General features: G+C 32.6%; 1 protein-coding gene across 2 annotated transcripts; it reads left to right on the top strand.

Moving 5' to 3' along the window:
* Positions 1-166: 166 nt before the first annotated feature.
* On the top strand, positions 167-11,109 carry LOC139513889 (ubiquitin-conjugating enzyme E2 N-like). Of its 2 annotated transcripts, none has more exons than XR_011662539.1 (5): positions 167-315; positions 4,378-4,479; positions 5,882-6,026; positions 6,929-7,813; positions 8,892-11,109. XR_011662539.1 is itself a non-coding variant. In XM_071302832.1 (5 exons), the coding sequence occupies exons 1-5, from the start codon at positions 274-276 to the stop codon at positions 9,664-9,666; spliced, it is 474 nt and encodes a 157-aa protein (XP_071158933.1). In that variant the 5' UTR covers positions 167-273; the 3' UTR covers positions 9,667-11,109. The 2 variants fall into 2 exon arrangements, 1 of the variants encoding a protein (XP_071158933.1); XM_071302832.1 differs by having other exon boundaries at positions 6,929-7,069; positions 9,623-11,109.
* The last annotated feature ends 4,239 nt before the right edge of the window (positions 11,110-15,348 follow it).

Genomic DNA, 15,348 nt, shown 5'->3' on the forward strand with positions numbered 1-15,348 from the left:
CTGCCACTTGAATAGTAGGTATTGGGAATTTATGTTATGATAAAATCTTTATTATGCCTAGATAACATTCCGATTTTTACTAGGAGGATTCTGAATCCTACTGAATTCCATTTTTTAATGTGACATATTTAAACAAAGTGAAACAGATACAATAGTGGACGAGTTGCACTGGGGCGAAATACCCATTTTTAACTTCCGGGGAAACGCCATTTTAAAACGTTCTGGTTCTCTCATAAACAGATAAACAAGACTTATTATAAGAAAAAGTAAAGAATGGCCACTGTACCTGGGAATTTACCCCGTCGAATCATAAAGGTGCCAATTATATTTCTCATAAAGTAGTCGGGATTCATAAATGATATCATACTTCAGTGTCTACAACATGATTTGCCATTTTTGAGTGAAGAGTTGAACATCATCATGTACAATTTCTTTGTGAATGGCGAGTTTTGCGGCAATACCTTTTTTTCAGTGATGAAAAGAAATACCATAACATTATTGTTTTAAGTTATTAGTCCAACAAATGATTAAGAATTTGGATGTCAATTCAGGGTTTGGTCCCCTGTTGGTTTCGACATCGGTCTGACATACCGATTTATTGGCGATTACCGGTCTATTTGAAAATCCGGATAAAAGGCCGATATGACTATAAAAGAACTTATTATTATTTGTTATCTTCAACACTAGACCCTATAAGTTGAGAAACTTGAACTGTTGATGTAATTCAACAATCACTTTTAGGTTGTTGCTGAGACTACTATAACATGTGTTATAGTAGTCTCAGGTTGTTGTGTCAAATCCCAACAATCACTTTAAGGTTGTTGTGTCAAATCCGGGTCTGTTCGTCCTGATTCACATTCGCTCAAGTACTTGTTTGCCCAGGTACATTTGTACCTGTTTGTCCAGGGTCCATTCATCTTGATTTGTATTTTTTCTTAATGCTGTCTAGGTGCATAATATTTATTTTGGAAACAAAATATGTTACAGTGGTATCCGGTCGTTCCGGCCCCAAACCGATCCGGCCCCAAGTCAATCCGGCCCACGTCGATCCGGCCCACGTCGATCCGGCCCCAAGTCGATCCGGCCCCATAATAAAATAAGAAATAACTATATTGATCTTGGAGGAATTTGTGACACAGTATAAATGGAATTTGCAAAAAGTGTCCAATGATGGATGACAACAGGTATTAAGTGAAGTATTGGAGTACCAGTTAAAGAACTATTTTAAATCGATACGAAAATGATTGTTATTGTGTCGTTGGTTGTATGGCAGCTTCAACATATTTTAAAATATGAAGTTATTTTCCATGATAACTTTAACTTTAACTCATGGCGATTTCATTTTCTTTTTTTTCATACACAGAATATCTAAATAAATATTTAGTCCACTGGAACCTATTAAATTTAACTCATCATAATGACTTGATTAATCAAATCATTAGTCTATAATTGGTTTGTTTATTCAACAATTGTCTGATGATTGTTAACTAAGGTGATGCCACTTGTAATCACTTAATTAAATCAAATCCTGATTAATTGATCTTCTGGTTAAGGTTGGTGTTTATAATAATTATAAATTGTATTTTTTTCAGGTAACATCACAGGCTTCTATTTACTTGTTTTTTTTTTTTATAATATCAACGAGGTCTTTATAGATTGATATTTTGTTTGGTGTATATAATAATAACCTATAATGGTTTACTTTTATAAACTGTTATTTGGATGGAGAGTTTTCTCATTGGCAATCACACCACATCTTCCTATATCGATATATTTTTCATAAATTTGACAGTATTTTCAATGAATAGTTGTGTGTAGAAAAAACACAAGTTATATGAGTATCCATTATTCTTTATTGCAAGAAAATAACAAAACAATGACACTGAATGCACATTTTCACACTCTAAAATATAATATCAGCACTACTAAAATATAACAATAACATCATACATACTAACTATCTCTGACACTCACATAAATATACATAACCTTTTAATAAATCATTTACACTAACAGTTTTACACTGTCACTTACTTAAAGGAATTGTTTTAATATAATTATACCCAATAATCTTGAAAACTTGAAAAATAAAAACATAATCAACCTAGTTGTTTTATACTCATCTGAAGAATTTTTTTTTTTTTTTTTTTACCGTACACCTTTAACATTATAATAAAAATCATAAACATTTATGAATTACTTTAATATATATCTTTATTTTTATTCCTTATAAATATATTTTTTTATTGGGGCCGGATCGACTTTACATTTGGGCCGGATCGACGTGGGGCCGGATCGACGTGGGACGGATCGACTTGGGCCGGATCGACGTGGGGCCGGATCGACGCGAAAGCGTTACAGTTACAGTTTGTTGAAAAATTCGCCAAATATTTTTATTATGTTATCTTTACATATTTCTGGGTACACAAATATACAAAATGAATCCATGACAAATCGCCCCACACCTAATCGCGCCACTTTTTTTCAAACTTTCCCCACTCTTGTTTACCAACTCGCCCCACTTATGAAAAAGATAAACTCCCATTGCAAATAGGTTTGATAACATGCCCCCCTTATGAAAAGGGTTAAAATCCCGCTGAAATACAGTCTGTCAACTGGCCCCACTCATGACAAATAGATAAACCACTTATAAAAAAGATGCAATCCCATCTTTTTCCCTGCCCACGTCAATACCTTTGAAAACCTAAGTGAAGTGCTATAAAATCAAATTGCTGTTAAAAACTCTGTTTTTGCAATAAAGTTATATATAAATGTTAATCACGCATCAATTGTATGATTATGATACAATTAATAGGTTTCTTTTCAATTGTTATACAAATAACTAAGCTTACAAGTATAAAGTTATTCTCCAATAATGATACGAAAATGTATTTGCAATTATATTTTAAGAATGTTAAAAAAGTTTAATAAATTTCATTTTTTTTGTATTCTGTGTAGATTACAAAAATCAAAATAAGTTTTCATTTAAGTGCGGCTAGTTGGTAGACCTGAAAATTGTATATAGAAGTAGATTTTTCCTTTTTTTCAATAAGTGGGGCGAGTTGACAGGGGAAAAATTAACTGGATTTAACCCTTTTCACAAGTGAGGCGATTTTTTTAAAAAGTGGGGCGAGTTGGTTAACCAGGTTGGGGCGATTTTTTTAATAGTGGGGCGAGTTGGTGAAAAAGTGGGGCGATTTGGTGTGGGGCGTTTTGCCAGTGGGGTGATTTGTCCTGCTTCCTACAAAATTTTGTGAAACCATATGCTTGTGTTGTTCAAAGTTACTCATGGTGTTTAGTCCAAAATTGACCCATCTACCATTTATGCTCTCCCTTCCTTTAAACTAATACATGTATGGGGGGGTAGGAGGAGTCCTGATCCCGAAATCCCGGGCTTTGAAATACGTTATCCCGAGGTCCCGAATTTAGATAAATTTAAATCCGGACATCCCGAAAAAACGAATTCCCTGATCCTGGAAGGGTTAATCCTGAAATTCCAAGCTTAAAAACAGCTGATCCCGGAGTCCCGGTAAAGGTCCTATCCCCCTCATGTATATCAGAAGCATATAATTTATAATATACTATGTAGTGTATTACAGCCTGTAAGACATTGTAAGAGTTGCAGATTCAAAATTTATAAAAAAAAAACATCATTTAAACCAAAAACAAAATCAGATTTGTTACTTAAGAAGTTTGATAAATTCTGGTTGGTGTTAGTACAATGTACTTTCTGTGCAATATTCTCATAAGAATTTTCAGAAAATGCCATTGTTAGCCTGGAACAGTTTGGTTAAATGTGAAATCATAAAATTAAATCTCTAAAATTAAATATCATGTAAGGTATGACACTTTAACTGTATCTCATACTGTGGTATCCTTTTTTTCAAAAACATATTTTAAGTTTGATAGGATTTGTCACATAATTTTCAATTAATTTTTTTTAGAGGACCCCATCCATGTCATCTATCAGAACTTCTAATTGATTTTGATCAAATTTAGTTTCACACTTTTTATGCCCGTGTCGTAGCTGGGGGGTATTACATTTTTAATCCTTTGTTCCTCTATACGTCCCAAATTTGGTTTCCGTTCTCTAACTTAAGTTTTCCTCAACTGAGTGTTATGAAACTTATAAACAATGCTTATTACATAACCACAAACTCAAATCAAGTACAAATTTGAGCATTGTCACTTTTATAGTTCTTGAGCATGTTGAGTTACACAATGTAAGTCCCTTTATATTGTGATATGCAAGCAGGGGTGTTATATTTTTCTAATGGACACATTCCCCATATATTTTGAATACAGAACAATTTATATGTGTATGAAGATTAATGTTGTAATGATGATCAGAGTAATTTATCCAGTTATATTTTGTAGGAGACACAGAGATTGATGACAGAGCCAGTACAGGGTATTAAAGCAATTCCAGATGAATGTAATGCAAGATATTTTAAAGTAGTAGTTGATGGTCCAAAAGAGGTACTTTAATGACAGAATATGATATAAATTAATTTTGTTAGACCAATTTTCAAGACAAAGTCAAATATAGGCCGTTTATAGCTTGCTGTTTGGTGTGAGACAAGGCTCTGTATTGAAGCCTGTACTTACATGTAGACCTATAATAGTTTTAACTTTTAACACATTTTGACATAGTCCAGCTAGTATGGAGCAGGAACAGATGATATAAACATGTATTGACGGGACTTGACACTACCTAATAATAGTGGAATTCATCTTCAGGTCAAAGTAAATAAATTACACGATACGGAAACGAACATGTAAATAATACGCAGTTGTTATTATCTAAATAATTTCTAATAATATCAATAAATGCCATTCAAACTACATGTATGTAATGAGTGAGGCCAGTGTATTGAACATGATTTCTGTCGCTTCAAATCTGTCATAATCACATTCATCTCATCACAGAAGAGTACAGAAGGAGTTATAAAATAATGGTGCTGATGGTATCCTCAGTAACCGTGAATTTCACAAACCAATATAAAGCACTTTACAGTACATCAAATTAATTCCTTTTACTGGTAATTTTATATGACAAAGTATACCATTCTGACTGCTTTTTTACATTGTATTTTATAACATAGGAAGTTTTAAATTCTTATATTTTATTTAAATGGTAGAGTGAAAAGTTATAACTTGAAGAATTAGACTAAATCTGGTAGATAGAAATTGATACATGTAACAGGAAGGAGGTTGATTATCTAGATTATCTTTCACTATTAGGAAATGAAAGGGAATAATGGCAAACTGATTTGTTTTCGTGATAATTTACAAAATACAAACACACAAAATTGATGTAATATTCAGTGTAGATAATACTTTATAAATTTGGTACATCAAAAGTACTTTTGAGTTTTATTGAATAACACAAATTTATCTTTATAAGGGAAGATCAAACCCAAAATTTGCAAGCTAAAGATGTACATGTACATGTATAACTTCATATATGTGGGAGTTACATGTATATGAACAAATTGGTCAACTTTGCCTGAGGGAGCTGGAACCTTGTTTCTTCAAATTACAGATTATTTGATTCATTATAAAAAAAAAAAAATTATTTTTACAAGAAAACATTTATAAAACTCCCAAAGTGTCCCATATTTGTCAAGATGTTTATAATTATTTAAAAATAGTATACTAATAAAGTAATGCATGCAAGATGACAACTATTAGATAATTAGTATAATGTTCATAATGTTCACAATGTTCATTTATATATACATGTACTTAGCCTTTCAATTTATACTGATAAATATGACTGCATTCATTTCTTCGAAAAATGAAATATTATGACTGATTGAGATTTGAGTTTGGCCACACACATGTATTTGATAAATATACTTTATTTTTATATTTACAGTCTCCCTATGAAAATGGTACATTTCAATTAGAATTGTTTTTACCAGAAGAATATCCAATGTCTGCACCGAAAGTTAGATTTATGACTAAAATATATCATCCTAATATAGATAAACTTGGCAGAATATGTCTAGATATATTAAAAGGTATGTTTCTAAATATTCTGCAATTTTTGCATTGCTTTTACTACATGTATTTTGAAATTTGCAATTGTATAGGAATGGAAAACAGAGGTCAGAAATCAGCGGTCCACCAATGGGTTTTCAACACACTGTGAAAATCCTGCCCCTGGAGGCTGGCTGGCCCATAAACAAAAATCTGTACTAGTTCAGTGAAAATGAAAGTCAAAGTAAATTCAAAAAACATATAAATGAAGTGAAATTTAAAAACATACAAGACTAACAAGGCTGACTTGTGACAGGCACAAAAATTTGCATAATGTATAAAAATGGTCAGATCAGATCAATATGTGTAAATCAATACACTTGTCTCTGTAGTTTAGTTCACTTTGGTTTTGATCTTATATTGTTCCAGAGTGTAGCTGCTTAATGGTAGTGAAAGTCCATGCTATCTAATCCTTGATTAGAGACCATCAGCAGGACATTAAGGGTCTTCAAGAGTACTCTATCTCTAATTTTGTGAAATTTCCATACATGTATTCATTCCTCTTGAACTATGAATGTATATATGTAGTTAAATATTGCAATGTGTTGTAATAGTCTCTTGTATACATATATATCCATGCAGGGTCTGAAGTAGTATATACTACATGTATTGAGCTTCAAAATTTAAAAGTTTTAACCATACTGTGACTCATTTTCAGATCTAATTCCTATTTGCCTCATACATACATGTACATGTATTGTTCATGATAATATAAAAATAAGACAGCTATACATCAGATACCAAATGACCAGATTTAAACAACTTGACCAATTATTGTGTATTGATTGGCTGCAAGAAAAGGAATTAGACATTAAACAGCACAAGGTGGCAAGGGACATGTGGCTTCAATGTGATTATATATGTTTGTCCACTTAATTTTCAGATAAATGGAGTCCTGCATTACAGATAAGAACTGTTCTATTATCAATACAAGCTTTATTAAGTGCACCTAATCCAGATGATCCCTTAGCAAATGATGTAGCAGAAGAATGGAAAACAAATGAAGCACAGGCTATAGAGAGAGGTAAGGATTTATTGTACTGTGTAAAAACACATTTATGACTACATGTATAGTCACTGAAGGGCCTCCAATATGTGCAAAACCATTAGCATAGCTAGCTTTAAAAGGCTCTTAAATGACAAAGTTTAAACAATTCAAACAAAAAACAATGTATGTAAAAAAACAAATTTGTTTAACAGCTGCAAACGGCAATTACTGAATAACAGGCTCCTAGCTTGGGATTGGCACATGATATATATAAGAAGATGTGGTATGAGTGCCAGTGAGACAACTCTTCATCCAAGTCACAATTTATAAGAGTAATCCATTACAGGTCAAAGTACATTCTTCAACACAGAGCTTTGGCTCGCAAAGAACAGCAAGCTACAAAGGGGCCCAAAAATTACTAGTGTAAAACCATTTACACTGGAAAAACAACGGTCTAATCTAAAAACAATAAACTTGTATACCACATCAACAATTGACAGTTAATGAACATCAGCTTTCTGACTTAGGACAGGTGCAGAGGGTTTAAATTTTAATAGGTACCAACCTTCACCCTTATCTGAAACAATAGTGTAAATCACAACATAGAAAGACACACTATAAAATAATCAATTGAAATGACTTTACTGAATCATTGAAATATTAACAAAAGTGAACCTATGATATAATGTAAATACAAAATCAATAAAATACATGTAAGGGGTGAATAAAAAAATGCAATAGTAGTACATGTATACCCCTGTGATATGTTGAAAACAAGAGGCTGTCACAACGACAGCGAACCGGATTTATTTACATTTATTTGTGTCCTGGCAATATCACAAGAACCATGGTGAAAGTGAAAATCATCAATATCAAATTTGACCTCTATTTTGTCATCAGTATCAACATTTTGAAATAATAATATTTGAAAAGCTTAGATTGAATGGTTCATGAGTAAATGCAACAACGTGAATGGAAACGCCATTTTACGATCTTTTCAGAACCATAACTCCTGAACAGTAAAAGTCAAAATCGTCATTATGGAATTTGACCTCTATTTTGTCATCAGTAACAACATATTAAAATTTCAAAAGTTTTGGTTGAATGGTTCATGAGAAAATGCACGGACACGACGGGAAACACCATTTTTCAATCTTTCAAGAACCATAACTCCTGAACGGTAAAAGTCAAAATCGTCATTATTGAACTTGACCTCCATTTTGTCATCAGTAACAGCATATTAAAATTTCGCAAGCTTTGGTAGAACAGTTCATGCATAAATGCACGGACACGACTGGAAACTCCATTTTTCAATCTTTCAAGAACCATAACTCCTGAACGGTAAAAGTCAAAATCGTCATTATTGAACTTGACCTCCATTCTGTCATCAGTAAAAACATTTTAAATTTGGGAAGCTTTGGTAGAACAGTTCATGAGTAAATGCACGGACACGACTGAAAACTCCATTTTTCAATCTTTCAAGGACCATAACTCCTGAACGGTAAAAGTCAAAATCGCCATTATTTAACTTGACCTCTGTATAGTTGTCAGTAATAACATATTCAAATTTTAAAAGCTTTGGTTGAACAGTTCATGAGTTAATGCACGGACAACATTTGATTGCTGCCTTTCAAGAACCATAACTCCTGAACGGTAAAAGTCAAAATCGCCATTATTGAACTTGACCTTCATATAGTTGTCAGTAATAACATATTAAAATTTTAAAAGCTTTGGTTGAACGGTTCATGAGTTAATGCACGGACAACATTTGATTGCCGCCCGCCCGCCCGGCCGCCCGCCGTACATCCCCAAATCAATAACCGACATTTTTGTCACAAAAATCCGGTTAAAAATTCAGAAAAACAACAATAACCTTTGTACTTCCTTAATTCAAACTTAGGGATACACTGTATTTTGACATCTTATGTGTATCAGATGTCTGTTTCTGAAGAAGAAAGAAATATTTTAAGGGCATTTGTTTTGGCACATATTTAATATAAAAAGCAAGTGAATTCAGTCTGATTTAGGGCATTATTAAGATGAAGCTAATGCTAGAATAACAATTGTAATGAGTGTAAATCATCGATTCAAATGCACTTGCATGCTTCGTTAATCTTAGTAATTTCATGTACAATGAAATCAGATGTGGGACATAATCCCTTTAAATGTCCCCCTTCTTAAATGTGTGAAACAATCCCTTTGATGCAAAACTATTGAAATTATATGTCTGCAGTATATTTATACTTCCTCTAACAACCTTGATTTTTCTTGGGGGCGGGGTTGATACCATTGTTACCACTATATCAATGTTAAAAACCTCAGTGGTTTCAAAGTAGTGTGCTTACCCTGAGTCATGGAGGTTGTTGATTTAAACCCCTGGCTAGGTCAAACGTTGAACATTTGCTTATTCTTTCTCAAGCACAGAATAAATGGGTCTGCAACTTGGGAAGTCTTCCTGCAAGCTGTTACCTTAAGAACTTGCAATCTTCCTCTATGACTACAATGGTTTGTAATTGTTAATGTATGATTTTACTTTCTTTTTGTGCCATGACAAGCTTTTCAATGTAGTTTTCTCTCTTTTTTTTCCAGCTAGAGCATGGACAAGAACCTATGCCAGTAGTTCAGACAAATAGGATAAATCTAAAAGAAAGAAAGACTAGAATTAAGTGCTACATATGTGATAAAAACAGTGTCATCACTTACCATTGTCACTTTATATCTGTGGAAATATTTATAGCGATCATCAAGATTCCATTCACTTAAGAATAAGAATGTGTGTATTTGTAGATATTTTAACAGTGGTGTAATTCCACATGTGTAATTCATTGCATTGCAGCCTTATTACATAAACATTTTAAATGAAGCAGATATAATATTTTTCACTTTTCCTAAAGCTGTCCTCCCAAGACCCATTTGTTTATGTAAGATAAATTTAAGTTTGTTGTTTACCCAACTTTGTGGAATTTTTACCCAAAGTTACAGTTTGGATTTCTGATGGTGATTTTTAGAGCCCTTTATTTGCTTCTTTCGAAATTGTGAGTAAGGTCATAAATATTAGACTATTGAACAATGCTATGTGTTTTTTTGTCTACCAAATTGTAAATGCAGAACACAAAAAACTATTCACAAAGTGATGATCGAAGTCAGACCATGCATATATATTAATTTTGGTGGTAACCAAGTGTTTTTTTTTGGTTCTATTTGAACAATGTATTTAGCCATTACAACCAAAATAAGTTTTCGATTTGCCTGAACTGTTAGAACAAATTTAGTCTTTCTAATATCTGAATCACCTTAAGGTTTATATTGCCATCAGAAAATAGTTATTACTCTGGTACCAATCATTCATCTATAGTGGTAAGATGATTATTACGGAACAAAACTGCAATAAGCTCTGGTCATAGTATGGTATGGTTGTGTCCTCATTTTTGTCGTCTTGCTTGTTGTATTACGTCTGTAGACATTATGCTTTGACAATAAATTTGCTTATAGTTGATCCTCTTGAGATATTGGTATGTTCTCCTTGTACAAAAGAGAGGCCCATTTGGTCTCTGGTGGAAAGATGATCCATTGGCAAACATACCATCTTCTTATTTTTATATTGATTATGATATTGCTTTTTTTTGGAGAATTGGGACCCTGCTATTCCTGAAAATGGTCAAAAAGGGTCTCAAAACAGTGTTTTCACTAGTTTGAATGTTGCATTCATTATTATTTTTCTTTTTTGATTTCTATACTGTATCTCTTGTCTAGGGAATGTCAACAGAATTATGGTTCCTTAGATATAAAAGTCACTAAAAGGGTCATGCCAAATCAAATGAATAAAGTGCCCTACCAATTTATTCAGTATCAGTTTAATCAATAGCAATTTATACTTTGCACCACTCTATATGAAAACAACAGTATTCTTATTGTTTTGAATGACATGTCACAATGAATTTGAATATTTTCATATTCGTACCTCACATGTACTTTTACTTAATTTTAGATATACAATGTACTATATATAAAATTAGTTTCCTTGGCAAATAAACAAAAATAAAATCCATGATCATGGATCATATGTTTTTCCTGAATGACCAACTTTGTGTTTCTATTGAAAAGGCATTTACATCTGGAGAAAAAAAAGACAGTTCAGACATTTCAACATTATTCATAAAAATACTCATTTTATTAACTTTGAACAATTTTATGATTATAAGGTAAAAAATCCAGTTCCATTGTCACTGGCTTTGTCAGTTGTATTTTTACCATCAGCTATACTTGTGAAATGATCATTCTTTAGAATATATCCATGCCCATGTCAAGTAATTTAGTATAAAAAATATACCCATGTTCTAAAATCAAACTATTTCAATTCAATAATCAATGTTAATTAAAAGTTGATTGAAATGTAAAAATTGTTTAAGATACAAATGAAAAGAAGATAAAGTTTGATATTAAATGGTCAAATACATTTAACCACTGAATTGAGATCAATGCTACAGGTCAAGAATGTTTATTCAGATTAAATGAACTAACCATTCATAGACATTTGTTTTACCTTGCATTGTTGTAACACCATTCCAAAACCACATAGATTGAGGCTTTGTTAAAGTTTGTTTTGCCTGTTTTGTCTACACCTTCTCATCTAGCCTAGACTTATCATAAGGGACTATTACTGATATATAAAAACTGTTAGCAACAAAAATAATCAGTATTTTAGAATCTATAAAAGAAACCAATGTGACCCACACAATCAACCAATGACAAAAGAAGGGTAGTGTACTATCCACTAGAAATTGTTGACTTAAAAAACTTGTTTAATTTATGCACTTCTGTCGCAGGAAACTCGATATAGGGAAAGTGATCTGGCGGCAGCGTTAGCTTACTTCTTAAAAGCCTTATATTTTAGAAGGTGGAAGACCTGGAACTTCATTCTTTCTATATAGATTTATCATTACTTATGTTATGAATCTCTGTCTGTCATATATGTCCATTGTCTTTGACCTCATTTACATTGTTCAGTGACAACTTCATAAAAAAGTTGAAAAAAATTGTAATGTTAATTTCTTTCTTATTATGAGTCGTAAGGAAACTATATTTAGTATGTTCATACCTTGCAAGGTCTTTATGTCCGTCACACAGCTTGACCTTGACCTTACTTCATGGATCAGTGAACAAGATTAGGTTTTGTGGTCATGTCAATATATCAAATTGAAATTCTATAAGCAATAGGTCTTCTATATTTGGTGTATGGAATGATGCTAAGGTGTACATGTCCAACTGGAAGATGTCATCTGACTTAGGTCACATTTTCATGGTTCAGTGTACAAAGTTTTTAAGTTTGGTCTTTTTTTTTCTAAAATTATATGCAATAGGTCTACTTTATTTGGTGTATGGAAATATCTTATTAGTTTGTGATAAGGTTAATTAACCTAATTTATGTTGAAACAACTAGTGGTAGGTCAATAATATTTGATATGCAGTTGTATTAGCATTGAAATAATTCATTTCAATGGAGATTATTTAGAAACCACCTCATCAGTCATGGTCATAATCTATTGACGTAGAAACTAGGTTAGTTTATATGCATTAGTGTGTGATTAAGTTAGTTTACATGTATTAGTTTGTGAATAGGTCATTTAATGGAAAACCACTTGTGGATATTCAATGATATTTGGTATTCAGTTGTAATATCACTGGTGCTTCTCATTTCCATGGAGATTATTTGGCCCTGCCCCTCAGGCAATCATCTTTTAACCTTTTCCAATTTTACATGCATACGTTTGTTATTAGGTATGTTTATTGTGAACCACCAGTGGATAGTCAATGATATTTGGTATGCAGTTGTAATATTATTGGTACATCTCATTTCCATGGAGATAATTTTGCCCCATCTTCTCATGGTCTATTGTCTTTGAAACTTAAGCTTTGTTTACATGTATTAGTTTGTGATTATGTTAGTTTATGCAGAACAGCTTATGGTAGGTCAATAATATTTGGTTTTCAGTTTATTAGCATTGGTACATCTCATTTTCATTGAGATTGTTTGGCTCTGTAATTTCAGTCGTGTTTCATTTACTGATTGTTCTGCATTATTTCCATGCAGTTAAGTGTTGCTATTTTTATTTTACTTGCATTTTACTATCAAAATATTAAAAAGGTGTGACATATTATCTTTTTAAAAATGGAAAGTAAGGACACACCCTATTGATTTTATCATCTTCGATTGGATATTTCCGATTTTCTTTGCCAGAGCATGACCCGCATATTATCATTAGAGAACTCAAGTTCATCATTCCACCAAATGCATGTCTTCCTACTATTTAATTTTGATTCATTTTTTTCATTTTTAAAAATCCTAAGGTTGTTATTTTTTTTACTGTATTAATAATATTAAACAATAGTATGTTTCCACACGGTCACCAGTTGAGTATTTCGACAATTCTTATATCTTCAGTGATTGTGTTTTTCAATATCAAAGATTTCACCACGTTTTTTTCTGGGAATTAATAGGTAAATTATTCGGAATTTCCCGGCTCTTATGGTGTCTAGATACAAGAGGTTGCTTGTGATAAAATGGACCAATGTCAAAATAGTAAGGTATTTATCTGTTTAAGATGTATGATTTTCAATAAGTCAACTATCCTCCAAGGACCAGTTATTACTAACTTCTATGGACTTCAATACTTCTCAAGCAGGTATTGTGGAATGAAGCCAGTTTGTTGAAGTCAGTTTGTATAATTCTCCAACATTCTAAGCCATAAAGCAGTATAGATTTGACATTGCTGTTGTAGATTTTAAGTTTTGTGTTTCTGGCAAGGGATGATATTGACCAGTAAAAAACTTATCATCACATCCACAAATGAATGAAATTAAAATATCAGAAAAGGGCGTCAACAAACTTCTTCATAACATTAATCCGAATAAAGCCACAGGCCCTGATGAACTATGTGGAAAGGTATTAAAGGAAGAGAAAAATCATCTTAGTCTCATCATCACACTCATCTTTCAAAAGTCAATTAACACTCATAAAATACCTACAGACTGGAAACATGCAAATGTCTGTCCTGCATTAAAAAAGGCGACAAAAACAATGCCATAAATAACAGGCCAATTTCACTAACATGTATACTTTGCAAAGTTATGGAGCATATCATAGCTAGTCAATTAATGGAACATCTAAAAAAAACAATATTTTATATGATTTTCAACATGGTTTCCGACCAAAACGCTCTTGTGACACAATAACTATCTTTCATACAGGACCTTGCAAGAGACAACAAGGACTTTGCCAAAGCTTTTGACAAAGTCCCTCACAAAAGGTTACTTTACAAATTAAAATACTACGGCATAGACCATAATACCTTGGAATGGATTGGTGATTTTTTACACCATCGTACACAAACAGTCATGCTAGATGGAGAACATTACAATCAGACAAAAATTGGGGTAACATCTGGAGTGCCACAGGGCACTGTCCTTGGTCCAATCTTATTCCTCATTTACATAAATGATTTCCAAGAATATTTACAACACAGCACCTTAAGGTTATTTGCCGATGACAGCATCATCTATAGAAACATCAAAAACATAGATGATGCATCCAAACTACAACAGGATTTAAATTCAGCGGCACAATGGGAAAAAGACTGGTTAATGTTATTTCACCCAGACAAATGTTCCATACTCAGAATTACACAAAAAAAGAAACCAGTCAACCATGACTACATCCTTCATGGTCACATTCTCCAAACTGAAACAGCTACAAAACGTTTAGGCATAACCATCCAATCTGATCTTAAATGGAATAAACACAAAAATAATATAACAGCTAATGCAAATCGACAACTTAATTTCCTAAGGGAGCTACCATTTGATTTTTATGGGGGGGCTAGGATGAAATTTGAAAAAAATAGGCAGGACAGGAGTTTTGAGTCAAAAAAAAGGCAGGATGAGACACTTTGCAAAAAAAAAAAGGCAGGATGACAATTTAGGTAAAAAAGTCAGGATAAACTAATAAAAAAAAAGGCAGGACCGAATAGAATAAAAAATAAAAAGGCAGGACAGAGATTACAACTAAAAAAAAATGCAGGACAAAATTTTTCATCCTAGCCCCCCCCATAAAAATCAAATGGTAGCTCCCTAAAACGTAACCTTAAAGTTTCATCCAAACAAATTAAAGAAAGGGCATACATGTCATTAGTAAGACCTAAACTTGAGTACAGCTCTTGCGTCTGGGACCCTCACAACAAAAACCAAATCAACCAAATTGAGATGGTCCAACGAAGAGCTGCTCGCTATATATACATGTAATAGATATCACAATACCA

Source organism: Mytilus edulis, chromosome 1 (genome assembly GCF_963676685.1).
Source record: "Mytilus edulis chromosome 1, xbMytEdul2.2, whole genome shotgun sequence".
NCBI classification, from domain to species: Eukaryota; Metazoa; Mollusca; class Bivalvia; order Mytilida; family Mytilidae; genus Mytilus; species Mytilus edulis.